Genomic DNA, 18,589 nt, shown 5'->3' with positions numbered 1-18,589 from the left:
CTAGTGTTTTACTACTTTCCATCTCTGTTTTTTTTCTATCTTTTCTGCTCGTTTTCTCTTTCTGCATGGCATCAAACAGGAAGAAACTTTAACTAGATTACCCTGGAGGGTTGCCAGGTTGGGGATGTCGGTGCAGAGTCGTGTCTTCGGCTCTGTTCTCTTTCACTGGTCCAGTTTGCTTCCTCACATCTAAACATCGTTATCTCCACTCTGCTACCAGGTTTTCCACCCTGCAGGGTAAATCCTGCGTCTGCAGCCACATCAGCGTACGAACTGGAGCTGTTCTATGTCTGACTTTACTGACGGCATATACAACTACAAGGGCTTGGCTGGTTTGGGAAAACAAAGTGACAGATGGAATATACTGTTTAAATTCATTAACTCTGACAAAGATAACAGGAATAGTTGAGAATTCACTTGAAAGTTCACGTTTAAAAGGAGAAAAAGACAAAAAAGTAGAAAGAGGTAAACAATATGTGGCCTGAATTTACATCAAGTGAAACAGTGATGTATTTTGTTTTGTTTTTTTAGATCTTATTATAACTTCACTTAACTTCCCTTAAATTAGATTTTTCCACATAAAATTTGTAGTTTTATAAACTTTCAGTGAATAAAGTTCATCATCTGTGCTGAAGTTATCGGCTGTTAAGAATTCCTCAGATAGTGAAGCGTTCATATTCATGCTCTTATTCTTAATTAAATCTTTTTCTGGGATGTGCTGTGGTGGTGCAAGGGTTAAGCACAGCCCCCATAAGGAGGCCTTAGTCCTCGACGCGGCTATCGCGGGTTCGATTCCCGGCCTGGCGACCTTTGCCGCATGTCTTCCCCATTCTCTCATTACCCACTTTCCTGTCAATTAACTATCAAATAAAGGCCACTAGAGTCAATAAAACCTTTATAAAAACAACTTTTTCCTGGCCCTGTTATATAATTGTAGTGATGACAATCAGTAGCAAAGCACTGCGTCCCTTTTTCTTTTATACATCAGGTGTACATGAAGGATTTAGCATGTTAAACCAATGCTAGTCACCGTTAGCGAGCAGCGTTTTGCCCTCCAGCAGAGATGGGCGGCATCTTGTGCATGTGACGTCACACTTTAGCTGAAAAGTTAATGGTAAATGAATGTTGACTTATTTCATGTATTCTAAGATATTCTGGGTAGTTTTTGTGTTTTTTGCTGCACAAAGCACTTTTCAAGCCTTGCAAGTAAAAAAAATCTTCCAGCTCACCACTACGCACGACTTTGTGTTGCTCTGTCACATAAAACTCCAATAAAATGTGTTACAGTGCTCAGCTGTAATTTGACATAACATAAAAAGGTTGGAGGTGTATGAAAACTTTTGAAGGACGTATTTTATCCTAATAGTCTCCAGTTCTGGCTGCAACCAGAAAAACCGACCAGCAGCCAAAACACACATTTACTCATGCAATAAAGCAGAGGGAGTTTGCAACAGCATATAAATTCTGTTACAAAAACACAAAGAACTCAGGAAAAAGTAGGTAAAATAAGTAGCAGGAGAGGAGAAACATCTCCTGGCAAACAGTTGCTCCTTGACAAAAGTCAGCGTAGAGAGGAGGAGAGGCCGAACGGTGACGGGCACCTCGGGAGGTGATTACTACCATCTGTGAGGAAGAAGCAGTGTGGGCCAGAGAAAGCAGGGTGGGCACTGGTTCTGCAGCTTCCCCAGTTTGCTTTGGCACTGGGATGAAACACTGCAAGGCACAACTAGGCCACATGTGGCGTTCACACATGTATCGGCGCACACACGGCGCTTTAAAACCTCGTTGGCGTTAAGTCTGTTACTTGACACTTCGCTGTCTTTAACAATCGTTTCTCCATGTTCCATTTCTTTCTGCAAGAAAAGCCTTTCTGGGTGGTTTCTCAAAAGCAGGATCATATCAATCCTCCGGTTGGCCGCGGCCCAGAGTGAAACCCTGACAGAGAGAATAAAGTAAAAGCTGCAGCGTAAACTAATCACACTGAACAAACTGCTGATCTTTCTTCACAGACAGACGAAGCTCCTGCAAGCTAACTTTGTTTACTACAAAAACAATGTTGAAGCAACATCCTGTGGCTTTTGTTACATTTTTTAAAGGAATACTAAAAATGGTCTAAGATGTTTTAAATGGATAGTTCAGGATTTTTTAAGTTAGATTCTGTAAAAAACTAAAAAACAAGTTAACTTCTTTTTTTTTTGGGCATTTTCAGTTTTGATAAATTCAGATTTGTTCGTCTCAAAGGCAGAGACAACATCCAGTCTAATTCACCTCTTCTGTCTTAAAGCTTCTCCTTTCTAAAAATAATCCTTGAAATATAAACTTGTTTATGAAACTTTAGAGTCGATAATTTATTGGTCACAAGGGATCAAATTTAGCTTATCCAAGTTAATTTATTGTGTTTTTAAAGTTAAATAAAGGTGAATAATGTAAGTTTGACAAACTCCAGTTACTTGTGACCAATTAACACAAGATTTTTTTAAGAGCTCTGCTTATTTTATTTTATTTTTTCAGTGTAATTCCTTCCTGAAGTCCAGCTGATCTGAGCCCAACATGCACTGGATGTAAATCTGAATCCTAACAGCCAATAGAAACAGGATTTTATCTAATAAAGTAGCCTGTAATGCTGCTGCTGCACATTCATGTAAATAGTGTTTGGTAGCCATTAGCAACCAAATGCTAATTTCATTCAGATCATCCTGAGTTTGATAAAGATTTTTTTTACTCTACGGTACTATTTTTGTAAGTTTTAAAAGTTTTATTTTTTTGTTGTTTTTTTTTTAAAACAGCTGGCCCAATGTTCTGAAGCTCTGCTGGGGTTGCTAGGTAACAGGCTGAGCTCTATTGGGGTTGCTAGGTAACAGGCTGAGCTCTGTTGGGGTTGCTAGGTAACAGGCTGAGCTCTGTTGGGGTTGCTAGGTAACGGTGCAGTGCCTGCTGATTTGTGACTTTACATTCTGAAAGTTTTTGAAATTATTTATTTTCCAGTCGCCAAAAAATTAGCAGTTTTTTTAAAGCATTTAAGTTGTTTCTTTTTTTAGAAGCAGTAGAAACCAAAATTGAAGCATAGAAAATCAAAATGTGAATTTTTGCATAAGGTGTGTCCCCTTTAAGTGAATATAGTAACTTTTAATTATATCACCACAAAATAAATCCAGAATTTTTCATTTAAGTGACATAAATAAAGACTGTTTCTCTCTTAACCTCCAGCCATGAGATCACTGATCAGTTTTCTAACTAGGTTTTACTCAAAACAACAGAGAAAAGCATGTAAATCCTATTCTTCTGCATGTAGTAATTAAATATAATGTAGATAAAGATATTAACGTTCAGGCTAGCCAAACAGTACCAGTTGAATGTGGTAGATTTCAGGATCTGCAGGTGTAAAAAGCCCGTTGGCCAAGCTGCAGGATGACTGGGCGTGACCTCTGCCTGCCCTTGAGACGGTGTGGGGGGAAGCCTATTTTGGAAGTCAAATCAGCATGGAATAACCATCTGCTGCCTGCCAGGGAGGTTATTGAGGAGAGAGATTTACCAAAGTGAAAATAATAAAGGGGGAGTTTGTACTTTAGTGGATTTTTCAGTGTTTCCAGCCCAGTTAGCTTCATCTGTGCTCATGTTCTGGGAAACTGTTCCTGGCCGCCGTTTTGCTTGTGACACGAGTCCAGCTGCTGGACCACAACGTTTTCCCATTCGAGCTATCGCTACTTCAAAATATCGCTCTCCAAAGACAGGGGCAGCGGCCCCAGGGCCACAGAACCCCTCAGAGAGCCTCTGCACACCCGTCATGTAAAGTGTTTGTGTTCCTGCTGGTATGGAGGGCTGGACCTAACGGTCCTGTTGCAGACATGATCTGATAGCAGAAATATTATCTATGTGACGTTTGGAGGATAGATAGGAATTAAATACGACGTCGGTTGAGTTCAATCACCAAACTGAAAGTATTTACACAAAAAAAATCATTAAATTTCAAAGGCAAAAATGTGATTATTGTGATTTTATTTTGGTTGTACCTGCTCTACAGCAACAAACCAGATTTAATTAAACAATGTGAATCATTTGTAGGTCCAAATCCTAAAATCAGCTTCACAAAACTAACTTATAAGTAACTTTTTAGCAAAATATAGGAGCTTGTTTTAAGTCAAGGATTTGTTGATATTGACTTTTAAAAAAGTACTAATTCCACTGGCAGATATTTTTGATTACAAGATATTTTTCCATGTTAGAAATTAAATAATCTGTCAGTGGAATTAGAACTTTTTTATCATATTGAAGAATTATGTACTTTAAAATCCTCCTATGTTCTCCTGAAAAGTTAGTTTTGTCAAATTTTAAGTGAACTACAATATTTACACTTGAAAACACCAAAGATACTTGGTAAGATTTAGTGTTTTTAAGTGTAGCTACACATAATGTTTGAATGCGTTGAGTTGCTTGGATTCTTCCCAACATCTGCACTGTAAAACCACAAAATCTTACCAAATATTTTTGGTCTCATTTCTTGTTTAAATATATTATTACACTGAACTAACTTGTAAGTAACTTTTAAGCGTTAAAGGAGGTTCTTTTACATCAATAATTCCTTAATATTGATGAAAGAGTCTGAGTTTCATTGGCAGATTATTTTATTTATAATTTGGGGCAAAATGTCTTGTTTTAAATTAAATAATCTGACACTGGAAATAAGATTTTTTTATTAATATTAAGTAATTATTGACTAAAAACAAGCTTCCTTTCTAGCTTGTAATTTAGTTTTTTCTTAATTCAAGTGTCTTAATTTTAACTGAAAATTAAACACAAAACACTGAGGTTTTGTGTTTTTACAGTGTGGCCTGACAAACCCATCAGAAATATATTAACTCTGAAAAACATTAACATTCTTAAACTCCAAAGGTTATTGGATTGATTGGTTTAATTTCCAAGGAAACTGTAATGATTACGCAGAAGCAGAAGACCATCTCATCGAGTCAAGATGTCAAATTCTCCCTCTAAATATTCAACATATTCAATATTCAGTGCTGCATCCAGACTCTGCAGCAGAGCAGCCTCACCTGCATTCCTGGCACATCAACCTTTACCTTCCTACTTCATGCCATGAATGCATGCCGGTGTGTCTGCTGCCACGCTGCTGGCTCAGCCGGCCCATTAGGGATGGATGGGATCTGGCATCCAGTTTTCTGGACTTCCTGTGGTTTGAGTGAGGAATGGGGTGGAGGAAGTTCTGCAGAACAGAACCGCTCGGTGCCACAGCCGAGCAGAGACAGCCCTGCTGCTTCTGCATAAATCAGGGATGTCCAACGTGCGGCCCAGGGCCCGTTTGTGGTCCTCACAAATGATGCAAATTGTACCCGTCCAGCACAGGTCCTTGATGCAGAAAGAGTTTTTTTTATTTGTAATTACTAACATAATTTTCTTGACGTGTTGATCAAATTACTGACTTTGCCTGGATTCACATCACATGACTCCCTTCAAGTCTTAAAAACTGACAGGAGACCAGATGCTAGCCAGTTTTTTTCATACATGCTAGGCTACATGACGATGCGGCTTCGTCTCCATGGTTACCAACGGTTAAACTGGAACTTCTCCATAATGCGATATTTGATATCTTTCTCATTATATACTTACTTATAAAGTTTATGAGCGTTAATTTTCTTGCCTTGTAAAAAGTTTTCGCTGTAAATCTGTGATCACGAGGCTCATAATGATCAACAGCTGCTGTCCATCAACGTTAAAAGTTACGCAATAAAATGAGACGTTTGGTTTCTGTCCTTGTCTGTTTGAGCAGCTTCCCGCGCAGCATCCTATGACCATTTTAAAGTGAAATCAACTAAATAAAAGCGGCATTAGGCCACCAGATGTCCGTTTTTGTGAGCGCATTGTTTTGATGTCTGTCATGGCGGAGCGGCAGAGTCCTGACGTCACGTACGTCACGCGCTGGCAGACTCTGTTAAGGCGTGATATAGTGTCCCTGATTTTTAAATCAACATAAAGTATTTACTTTATAACTTCAGCTATGCCGACAGAACAGCCAGCGCTCCATCACAGCCAGAAGCCAAATTGCTCTTATCCATCTGTTTCCTGGTTCTGTCCTGCGGTTCAGGCGCAGCGGAGATAAATCACGGCTTTTTCCACCGCGTCGCCCTCAACGCAAACACACGCAGCCGGTTATGAGGCTGCCGTCCTCCACCGCTTCAGCAGGGATTTGTAAACCTGTGTCTTCGGGGACGATTCATAGCAATGAAGGCGGCACATAAGTGTGTGTGTGTGTGTGCGTGTGTGTGTGTGTGTGTGTGTGTGTGTGTGTGTGGGTGTGCGTGTGTGTGTGTGTGTATGGATCGTGTCTGGACAGAGTGTGTGAGTTTGCCAAGACGGCAGGCGGTTATCTTGGTGCAAGGCTTGTCAAACATTGAGGAAAACTGGAGAAGAATCACACAAACCAGTCAGTGGAAGTTTTTCTTGTTTGAGGTAAAAATTTAACAGACGACTAATTGGGGCACATGTGTCAAACTCGAGGCCCCCGGGCCACATCTGGCCCACCAAAGCTATTTATGTGGCCCTTAAGACTCCAGAGGGCCACATAAATACTGTAGAGTATTTTTATCTGATGTCTGGTGCTAATGTCTTTGTACACTTGAATTAAGACAAAACTAACTTACAAATAACGTTTCAGCAGGATATAGGAGTTTGTCTTAAGTAAAAAAAAAAAAAAAACCTAATTCCATTTTCAGATTATTTCACTTATAACATGAGAAAATGTCTAATTATTAGTGAAATAAACAACCAGAGGACCTACTACATTTTTTTCACTGCTTACAAAATTATTGATTTAGAACAAGCTCATATGTTTTGTTGAAAAGTTTCTTGTAAGTTAGTTTTGTCTTATTTCAACTATACTAAGATATTTACACTAGAAATAGACCAAAAATACTCGGTAAGGTTTTGTGTTTTTGCAGTGAAATCCCTTAATATTGTTAAAAAATTTCTAGCTCCACTTCTAGATTATTTCTCCGATAACAACACATTTTTCCACGTTATGATTTAAATATTCTTGCCAGTGAAACTGTAACTTTTTCATCAATATTGAGGAATCATTGACTTTAAACAAGCTTCTATTTCTTGCTGAAAATGTTTTGTCTCAGTTCAAGAGAAGAAACCAAACCAAATATACTCGCTGAGATTTAATGTTTTTGCAGTGCAACTTGACATCAAGTGAATTTAAGGCAGCAGTTTAGTAGAAGTAATAAATACTGCCACCTGGAGGAGGGAGTTGGCATCACTTCAGCCCAAGATTTCTGACACTTTTTGCAATAAACTCACAATTTTGCACTAGTACAAACAAATTCTGGGATTTATTGATTTTGCATAAATTTCTGCCAAAAATTGGAGGGACTGATTGGTGTAATTTTGCGTCTGGAGTCCAGAGGGCCACAGAAAACGCTACGTCGCGCCAGATTTGGACCGCGGGCCTTGAGTTTGACACATGTGGAGTGAACTCTCTGGTCCAGCACTTCAGGAAGGCATAAAACAGGAAAACAAAGACTGACGTTCTCGACACAGTTACCCTAATCCTCTGCAGACGCTTCTGCAGCTGAAAGTCCCAGAGAAGTGGGAGCAGCTTTCTGGCATGTTTAAATGCGTGAGCAGGTATAGCGTGCAACAGCAAACGGGCCCGAACCGCCCTGCCTGAGCAGAGGGATGAGGTCATGGAAGTTGGCCAGCAGAAATCTGGTTGTTTTGTCCAGAGGCTCTGGATCGAAGTGACAGATCAATCCCACAGCAAAGAGATTTACGGGAAGCAGGTACAACACTTCGCAAACATCTGAAAGAGGGCGTGTGGAAAAGTGTGAGCGAGAGCCCACTGAGGGATTGACAGGATATTGTTGAAGAAAGGCTTGTGAGTGCGTTTGCATCCGTCTGCCTTGAGTAAATGGAGGCTTTACAGTCCCGTCTGAAGCCAAGCTGAGGTTGGAGGCTCAGAGTAGCTGGTGAGGAGAGGATGGATTTGTTGGCTGGAACGGCCTCACCTCTCTGGCTCTGTCACTCCTGGTCCCCTTTAAACAAATCTGGCACTGTTCAGTGCTAAATGTGACCTCAGGCCAGCTCACTGGGTAATTACAACATGTTAGAAAAATACACACTGTTTCTTTTCCTCCCTCTGGCTGTAATTTCATTTCAGTGAGCAAAGGTTACAGTGGGGACAGCGGTTTCTAATACGGTTTTATTTTCCTATGCTAACAAATTCCTATGACAAACAAAACTGGCTCAACCTGAATCTATTTATGCTACAGAACAAACACCAGGCTGAGGCCAGAGCACTGATAGGACTTCATCTTTAATCAAATGCAATATAATCAGCAAACAAACTTTCCTGCTCGACATGTTGGGAGTTTTTCTTGGTTGGATTTCATAAAGCGACAGGATGACTTGCACAGAAAGCAGCCAAATAACATTCTTGGATGGATTCGCTCTGCAGAGCGCCAGGGACTCCAGATCCTGTCATCCTGGGTTTAGACTTGCAAGCAGTGAAGAGTTTTTCACCTTTCACAAAACAAACTAGTAAAGTACCAACCCTTTGAATTAAATGCAGAGAGGAAAATGTCAAACTGTGGAAGTAGATTCTGTTATTAAATTAAGTTTCCAGTAAATTTTGTTCACCTTCCCAAAACCTTACTATGAAGTTGAACATAAACTCTTTAAAACCACAGCAAGGATTAATGGAGTTTTAAATGTTTACCTGCATAAAAACCAGCTGATCTAAAAACAGAATATTATTGGAGTGAAAAGAAAAAAGTAATATGGTCACTGAAGAGTACGTTTCCTCCAAAACCTTTTACATTTCTAGATCTAAACCTCTGATGACAAACAAGAGGAAATATGACCGTCTTTCAATGATTACAAGAAAATAATTACAACACCAGTAAGAAAAACACTTCTGAATTAATCAGAGATTCAAGTTTAATATCTTAGTTTTAATTTTGTAAATTTAAACATTTAATTATGGAAAACGTGATGTGAAGTTATAGCCTGTGATCAATACGACGAGCAGCAAAAAGTCACATTTAACATCATAAATTAGAACAAAATTCCTTACAAATATTTTAAAATTAGAACCACAAAATCTGTGATTTTGAGAGCAAAAAATACAAAAACAATCATAAAACCTTGGAGGGACTGACCAGCGATTATTTAATTTTATAAAATACTTATTAAATGCTGCAACAAACAACTATTTATTTATATTTGAACAGTTTAGTTGATTTTATCAATACATCCTTTAAGAAGATTCAGATTTTTGACTTGGCCCAAAATGAAAATGAGTTTGACCCTCCTGCTTTATAGAATAAATGTTTTTTCTGCACCTCTGACCACAGAGGATTGAACAACTGCAGCACAGAAAGCATCGTCTGCTAATGTTGAAATGGAAGAAAAGCAGAAGGACTTACGCAGACACTCGTTAGCCTCTCGAGCGTTGGCTCTCTGCCACGGTCGGTCGTAGTGAAAAGGTTTGCACCGGTCGCATTCAGGCCCCTCTGTGTTGTGTTTGCAGTCACACACCAGCTTCCCCTCCTTGTCTTTTAGACATCGCGAGGCATGCCCGTTGCATTTGCACCTTCCACCGACCTGGAAGTCTCCCACTGCATAGAAGTACGTTGGTAACGTTGACGTTACCGCCAGTGGGTCGTCGTCCCTTCCTCCAACGTTGCTGCCAGAGCCCAGCATTAGCTCTCTGGGGAGCTGGGGCCGACTGAAGACAACACGAATATCAGTGACTGTGACCCAGTCCTGCAGGACGGGGCTGTTGTCAAAGTCTTTACCAGAGGGGCGTCCGTCCAGAGTGCTGAAAGCGATAAGTCCTCCAGAGAGAGGGTACATTTCAGTGTGGCCGTCTGTGCACAACGCCTCCTGCTCATTCTGTTTGGTAATAGTTGCTTTGTTGGGCCTGTTGTACATGCGTCTGCATTGTGACGAGTAAAACTGATACGGCATCCAAGTCTTGCCATAGTCCATGCTTTTGTATACCGCTAGGGATTCGGGTCGGGGCGAGCAGAACTGCAGACTGACGTACGTGATCTCAAACTTCTTCCCCAAAGAGAGGGTGAGAGTCACGTTGTGGGGCGACGTGTTCAGATTCTCCGACTGCCAGCAGGTGAGATTGTGGGCTGAGTTGAGGTCTGTAAGGTAGGAGGCAGGGTGGGCACGCCGAGGGTCGGATGCATCGCAAATCTGACACGCACGTACAGAGGGGCGATCGTCGCTGCGCTCAACGACACTGCAGGAGCGGGAAGGAGGCCGGCCGCAGACGCTGGACACGGTCACCTCCTTACCAAAGGCGGCATTTATAAACTCAGGGATGCATCGTCTTGCAGCTCCGGCCTCATCATAGCAAGGGTCCAAGGATGTCTGCTGTCCTGCAAAAGGATTGGTGGCACTGTGAGTGGAGACTAAAGTCAGCAGGAAGAACAAGCCCAGCGGGCACCTCAGGGGTTCCCTCATCCTGCTGAAAGGGCCGGAGTTGACTTCTGCAAACTTTGGGCTGTGCAGAATGCTGAATGCCTGGAAGGACGCGTCCGAGTGTTTCTCCCCTGTGTGAGTTTCTGTCACTCAGTGAAAGGAGAGTGTCTGAGCTCAGTGGCCCTTCACTCCAGTCCTTCCTGTAAGAGAGAGAAACAGACAGAAAGGTCAATGTCACAGGCATATTTTTACCATAACAGGACAGAAGATGGAAAGTGACACTGATCTACCACCTAAAACAAAGCTACGTCTTTAAACCCACATTAAGCTTGCCCTTATAAAGGAGCTTCAAATGAATCTCCAGTGCCAGAGTGAATGTTTTCGTTGACTAAAAGCATGTCAAGGATCAGACAGTTAAATGAGGGCCCCAAGTGAAAGGAAGTGGCCATTTAAAGAGAGACATTAGAGGCTGCAAGTGACTGCATCTTGAATTTCAATGCCTCTCGTTCATTCATTTCTGCTATTCAGGTCAAAACTGCCCCCACCTTCTGGTCAGGCTTGAAAAGCATGGCAGAAGTCACCCGCATAATCCCCATGTGGGAGTGCAAAGCTGTGAACTGCGTGCCACTCTGGTCGAACCTTGGCTGAAAGAGAAAGTCTTGACAAAAGAGAACAAGAGTCCCTTCCACAGCATTTGGTCGTATCATCGTTTCACAAGGAAAAATCTGATGGAATTTTCTGGGGGATAAAATATCGACGTGACACAGAAGCCGCTCTGTGTCACAAAAATACAAAAGCTTTGATTATTACAGGATGTCTGCCACCTGCAGGATAATACAGGCATGTTGTTTCGCCATTCATTTGTAGGAGCTGTTTACGATTTATATCTGTAGGCAAAATGTAAAAGGTTTTCCACTTTGGTTTTTCAATAAATGTGCAGCTTGTTGCAAAGCGACTTGACATGTTATTTCCTGGGGTTTGCGAAGCAGCCAATCCAGGAGCGCCATTGATTTTCCTTGGAGCTGATTGGCTGAATCCACAAAAAAATGGAGATAAGGATATTATTGCATAAGGATTTTAATGCATATTTAATGTTTGAACTATTAAAATAGGTTTGGTTGATCAAATACCAAGCATCCACTGCATAAAATAAAATGCACATCAATCTTTTCAGGCTTTGATCCACGTTATCATCTGTCTTTGCACCAGTCCAAACAATAACTTCTTCTTCTTGGTGAAAATATCAATATAGAACAATTCTTATTATAATAAATATCCATCCTTCAAGATGAGTTAAGTCTCTTAAAAATGTGTGTGGTTGTCATTTTTAAATTTACCAGGAATCATCCACTGCAGCTGTTTTTGAGTCTTCTAAAGTCTGCATTATCTTCTTTCATCGACCCAGAAAATTCCCCAGAAGTGATAGTTATTGAAGACTATTCTTCATATTATGGGATTTAAGGCCACGGCGCTCCGTTGAAGCCTTCAAGGCTCCGGGTGCAGACAGATACCTGCATTGAAATGCTCACAGCCAGGCGAGAGGCCACTCCTCCCCAGTGAGAGAAAGATTTGGGTGGTGCTGGGAGAAAAAGCCCTGGCTAAAAGAAAGAGACGTATGAATCGCCTGAAGCTTTTCCTTCCCTAATCCCTCCATTTTTTTAAAAACTCAAATCTGGAAGATTTCACTAAAAACTGAGGAGTGGAGAAGTTTCTGCAATGCTCTTTTGAAGGTGTTTATTAAATTACAATGAAGCCCAGCCGCCTCTTCATACCCCCACACTCTCTTTTACTACAGCATCCCTCTTCATGGCGGTGCAACAAAAGGCCGCCTCTGTATCCAGTTCAGTCGAGGCTTTCAGGGGTTTAAGTCCAAAATAGAAAGAAACAGAAGTTCTTTTCTTGTGCAAAGGGTCCAAAGCCAGCAACCCCCAATAAAGAAGCAAGTGGTCTGGTAAATGGGGCGACTCTTCAGAGCTCGTTGGGCCGTTGTCAGGCTCAGGTTGGGAGTTACCAGGCGGACGATGGAGTACAGCTGCTTCCATGTCATCTGCTGCTCATCTACTAAACTCATTTAAATGAAATACTTTTTTGCAACACTTTCCACTTGAAACCCTTCAGTATGAAGTCAAAAACAATCTTGAAGGTGAACTATTTTGCTTCCTTCAACAGTTTAGGGTTGGTCTACTGGGTACACAAGATATATTCATTATAATAAGATTTTAATCTGTTATCTAAGCGTCCTGCCACTTTAAATCCAAATAAGCTGCTGCTGGCCACGCCCCCCCAAACTCAATATTTAAATCTGCAAGTGACAATGGCTGCAAACAGATACCCAATTATGGAGCCTCCTGCCCAACCAATGAAAATGCATCACATGGTTTCTGGATTGTGAGCCAACAACAAAACCCTTGTCTTTTCCAGCAGCCATTGTACAGCGCAGAACCATCTGACTAAACGTGCTGGAGCTCTGCTGGGGTTGCTAGGTAACAGGGAAGGTTTGGTTGTGTTGCTAGGTAACGACCTGGGGTCACTAGGTGATTTTGAAACCAAAAACATTAACATGGCGTCTTTAATTTAGCTTGTTTATAGAAGCAGTAGAGCAATTACTGTGTAACTTTACAAATGTCAATGAAAAGGATAAAACCTTTAGGAGTATTTAAAGTTATGTCTGAGTTTAACTAAGTGTTTGCCAGGAAAAGCACTCCATAAAGAAAACAATAGTGGTGAAGCTGGAGGTTTCTGGGAAGATTATGGACATAAAACTGATAGATTTTGTGATTTGTTGGCTTCTAATTACCAATTTTTACGCTCTGAACATGTGGAGAAAAGGCCAATTATAATGACAGAGACAATAAATGGAAAAGAGGAGAGAGAAATTAAATGAAGTGAAGGAAAACAGTTAGCAGCATGAAAGATAAATGGCAGGCAGCAAAAGAGACAAGTAGATGTAAAGAAGTAATGAGAAGCAGATCAGCACACGGAGAAACAGCGGAGGGACAGATTTAGTCGGCCTGCGTTGGGGCCTAATGACTAAATATGGCGCAGTCCATGTGCTGCTCAGCTAAAGGACTCTTCCAGGGTCTGGTGCTGCGCGGCGCATCTGGCAGATCAGCCAGAAGGTTAAACAGAGAGAGGGCGTCTGTTTAAAGCCTCTCCGCCTCCCTGCTAACACAGACATGAGCAGAAAGTGTTAGCAGTTCCCTCACAAACTGAAATCTGGTCTGTATTACGGCTCAGATCTGCAGGAGCATCAAGTTCGCTTTCGTTTTGGGTCTCGTCAAGATCATGAATGTTCTTAAAGGGCTGCTTGCTCCAGAACCACATTGGCAAACAAAAATCACTGATTTTGTGAAGATAATTCAGAAATATTTGTAAATATTTGACAATAAACGTGAGTTTTTGTTTCTCGCATATCGATCACAGACTAAGTAATTTTGAGGCAGCAGTGTAATAGAATCAAGATATACTGCCACCTGCAGGTGGGAGTTGGCATCACTTTAATTTGCTGTAAACTTACAATTATGCATTGGCGTGAAAAAGTGTTGGGATCTGTTGATTTTGCGGGATTGCAAAAACTCGATTACCGACTGATGTAATAAGACAGAATGGAAATATAAACGTGGTAAAATAATATTTAATATTTACTGTGAAGCCTCTATTTACGCTCCCTTTGGAGTCTAGAGGGCCACATGAGAAGCTGCAGTGGACCAAACTTGGCCCCCGGGCCTTGAGTTTGACACATGCTCTACAGTAAGACCTCAACGTACAATTTCTTTAAGTCATTGATTATTCTATTGATAATTCTGATGATTAATTATGTAAAATTCTACTGATTTTTCTTTACACCATTTAAGCATTTTGTTCTTCTATAATATTATAAATGCATTAAATGATGCAAATAACTAAATTATTTATTTCCTTTTTAAAATAAGAAAATAAACATTTTATTGCTAAAAATAATATCTATCATTAGTGGACTAGTAAATAAAACGATGGCGTTATTCTGAAACTGTTTTTCATTGTGAACTTCACAACCTTTGTCTTTAAAAATAAAAGCAAAAGAACTGAATATGATCTCGATTTATTGCTGCATTCCACCAACTTAAAGAAATAAATCTAAAGTCGCAAAAATAACAGCGTTGAATAGGACAAACTGTTCAAATAAACTTTATTCAGTAGAGAAATGGAAACAACAGTGACCCCTACTGGCTGCCTCCCATTTCAGGTGCTGCACCTTTACAGTTGGATGCGACTCCAAACTTTGAGAACGAGGAGCTGCTGCAGCAGTTCATCCGTTCCTGGATGCTGGGAGTTCAGTGACATTTAAACTAATCTTCCTCTCTGTCGCTACAACATTCCTCTGCTGATTAATGGTGGAAATGTTGTTGAGTAACATGAGAAACTCCCCAAGTGAGCAAATTACTGCAGCAACAAATAGGATGGCATTTAAAGGTGACCCAATAATGTTTTCGTCAGCAGTTTAGGATGGCCTATACAAAACATGTTCATCACATTTTTTGCACAAAATCATTCTTAGGTAATGAGATTATAATCTGCTCAGTTCTGCCTATTTTCAGCTGTTTTAAGGCATCCTGTCACTTTAAATTCAAATAAGCTGCTGCTGGCCACGCCCCCCGACTCAAAGTTTACACTCACATGAAAATGGCTGCAAACAGATGCACAATTATGTAACCGCACATCTTTGACAAGCAGAAGTGGAGCCTCCTGTGCAACCAGCCAGAATGCAGCAAGTAGTTTCTGGATGGATTGTCAACAACATAACACTTTGTCTTTTCCAGCAGCCATTGCACAGAGCATACAGCATACAGCAGTAAAACCAGCTGAATAGATGTGCTGGAACTCAGCTTGGGTTGCTAGGTAACAGGCTAGGCTTTGCTGGGATTGCTAGGTGATGAACACTGCCTACTTTTTTGGGACGTTACACTCTGAATATTTTTAAAATGGCTCGTTTTCCATACACCAAAAAACATAAACTTCTTGCCAAAAAATGTTTTTTTTTTTTAAGCTCATGCTGTTTTTAGAAACAGTAAACACAGAAATGGAAGTATGAAAAAATGAGGTGCACCAATTCATCGGCCAGCCGATCTATCTGTGTCGATTTTCCAAAAAGTCTGTCGATTTACATTTTTCACATGTAAAAATAGGCCAATTTTTACATGTGAAACCGATCTTATCCACTGGTGTTATCAACCTCGGCAAAGGTCTAAAAATCATCTACTGTGCTTTTCGTTTCTCCAGAGGGGTTTGACAGTTGTTAACTGTAAACCGGCCGGCCATTTACAGTTAACAACAGTCACCCCATTGTTGCCAATTCAACCTTCTTGATGTATTGAGCAACATTTCAGACAAAAAAATGGTATCAGCCAAAATGGCAATCGGTAAGGTAGGCTTTTTAAGAGATCGGCGATCGGCCAGAAAACTGCAGTCGGTGCATCCTTAATAAAAAAATCTACAAAATTTTACAGATGTACAGACTTGCCAGGAGGACGACTTGGAACACACTTAAGTGTTTTCTTTAGTCGGCCCAATTAGTGAAGGTGGGTTGCCACGTCTGTCGCTAACAGACGTGGCAACCCAGAGATGGCAGGGTGGTCTGGTGGCCTCAACGCCGGCATTCCAGGGAACGTTATTTCAGCTTCTCCCTGACACCAGGACGTCATCCCATGTTGAGATGTCTTTCTTTCAAGCGAGGGCGTCTCTGTCAGAGTTCACAGATTAGGAAAACAAAAGTCGCTGAGAGGTTTTATTTGGCTTTGGGTGAGGAGGGGAGAGAAACAGCTGAACCTCCCAGGTGCATCTTCACCTGATGAATGGGGCTCATGACTTTCACTGTGGTTCTCATTTTAAACAGCAGGGGTCACTGCACATGAAACCTTTCAACAATAGGTAGCAGAAGAAGAATCTACAGAGGAAATGTGTTCCCAGCTCCGCCAAACACGAGTTTATCTGTACAGTTTGACAGGAAATGTTGCTTTTAGAAGAGTTTGTAACATTTTGAATTAAATATTTCCTCTGTGTTTATATAGATGTATAACAGAGTATGAGGGTCATACTAATAATTGCTTCTTTTTTTTTTTTTACCAGAATAAAATCATAATATTACAAGAATAAAATCAGCATTATGAGAATAAAGTGGAAATAATGCAAGAATGAAGTTGTAAAATATGAGAATAAAGCCATGTTATTAAGAGGAAAAACGGAATAATATTATGATTTTATTATTTCCACTTTATTCTCATTTGACTTTTTAAAAAAACTCTGGAATGTAACGTCACAAATCAGCAGGTCCCTCACCTAGTAACCCCAGAGAAGCCCAGCCCGTTACCTAGCAACCCCGGCCGAATTCCGCCCGTTACCTAGCAACCAGCATGTTTGGTCAGATGGTTTTACCGCTGTATGTGTTGTACAGTGGTTGCTTGAAAAGACGACGACGTGTTTTGTTGTTGACCTGCCACCCAGAAACCACTTGCTGCATTACTGGTTGTGCAGGTGGCTCAACTAATGCTTTTCAAAGATGTTCGGCTGTATATCCGTACATCGGTTTGTAGATATTTTCACGTGCAAGTTTGAGTTGCGGGGGCGTGGCCAGCAGCAGCTCATTTAGATTTAAAGTGACAAGGTAGGCAGAACTGAACAGACTAAAATCCCTAAGAATTATTTTGTGTAAATAAAATGTACTTAACATACTTTTGCTTAGCTTCTATTCTAACCTGATCAAGGAAACAGAATAGATAACCTTTAATGACTCACTTCTGTTTCATTTCACATCAGCTGTCAACTATATTTATGTCTGATTCAAGAAAATAAATCTGATCTCAGAACAAGGATCCTTCTGTAAAACACAGGCTTCAGTTTTATCCTCAAGAAAATAGAATCATCATGAGTTATCATGAACTATTATGAGTTACCATGAATTATTATGAGTTATGAATTATTATGAGTTATCGTGAATTATCTTGAATTATCATGAGTTATCGTGAACTATTATGAGTTATCATGAACTATTATGAATTATCATTAACTATTCTGAGTTATTATGAATTATCATGAGTTATCATGAATTATCATGAGTTATCATGAACTATTATGAGTTATTATTAACTATTATGAATTATCATTAACTATTCTGAGTTATTATGAATTATCATGAGTTATCATGAATTATCATGAGTTATCATGAACTATTATGAGTTATTATTAACTATTATGAATTATCATTAACTATTCTGAGTTATTATGAATTATCATGAGTTATCATGACTAACAGCCCTAACTTGAGGGGCTGATATATTCGGATTCATAGTTCCATTTTAAGATGTCCGTCTCCACCGGGGTGATGACGATCTCCCTGTTTTCGGGCTCTGAGAGGAAACATGCTGGACTCTGAGGTTTGGGATTCTCGCAGCGCCTCAGTTGGCATTCATTAAGGAGTGGGGAACGGCTGGGGGAGGATCGGGGAGCCTGGAGGGCAGGAGGGGGTCAGCTCTCACAGCTGAGGGCGTCATTAGCTGGGGGGGGGATCGCTGACAAATTTTTAAAGCCTCCTCAGAGGTTCTGTGTGTGTGTTGGTGTTTAATGTGAGAGGTTCCCTAACCCGAACCACAGCTAAACCCGATCCCAGCCTCCCTCCAAACATTTCAATCTCACCACAATACACCTGAACTCCACTTCCAATAAAACATCGCAGCTTTGGAAAGAGTCAAAGCAAATGGATCCAGAGGGAATCCGGGTCCATCCAAGTGAAATATTCCCAACCTTTCCACCTAACAGAGACGCTACGAGGAGAGAAGCCGAACGCCCAGCGGAGGAATGCGCAGACCTCTGCGGCCGAGCCCAAACGCTTGGCCCTGATTCTGACAGCGGCTTATTGGATCAACAGAACCCGACCCAGAAGAGAACAGGAGAAGAAACACTGAGCAAGGTGGAATATAAGGACAAACCAGTTTAAGACTCTGACAGGTTGATATGAAACGACACTATCAGTTTGACACACGTTTGCACTTTAGCACAAAAGGAAAGAGGAAAGTGCTGATAGGAGCGTTTTGTGGTTGGGTTTATTTTTCATAAAGGTGCTCTGGGTGAGAAAACCTGAGGATAAAGGATGTGAGCCGGCAGTTTC

The 18,589-nt window shown here is 40.8% G+C and overlaps 1 protein-coding gene across 1 annotated transcript in view; it reads right to left on the bottom strand.

The window, feature by feature from the left end:
* ntn2 (netrin 2) overlaps window positions 1-18,589 on the bottom strand; it is a 53,451-nt gene that overhangs the window by 28,737 nt on the left and 6,125 nt on the right. Inside the window, exon 2 of the mRNA XM_044103459.1 lies at window positions 9,441-10,649. Coding sequence (XP_043959394.1) covers window positions 9,441-10,491 — 1,051 coding nt within the window. The 5' untranslated portion in view covers window positions 10,492-10,649. The remainder of the gene's footprint in view (window positions 1-9,440; window positions 10,650-18,589) is intronic.

This window comes from Gambusia affinis, linkage group LG20, assembly GCF_019740435.1.
Source record: "Gambusia affinis linkage group LG20, SWU_Gaff_1.0, whole genome shotgun sequence".
Classification (NCBI taxonomy): domain Eukaryota; kingdom Metazoa; phylum Chordata; class Actinopteri; order Cyprinodontiformes; family Poeciliidae; genus Gambusia; species Gambusia affinis.
This window is presented reverse-complemented; position numbering and strand designations above follow the sequence as displayed.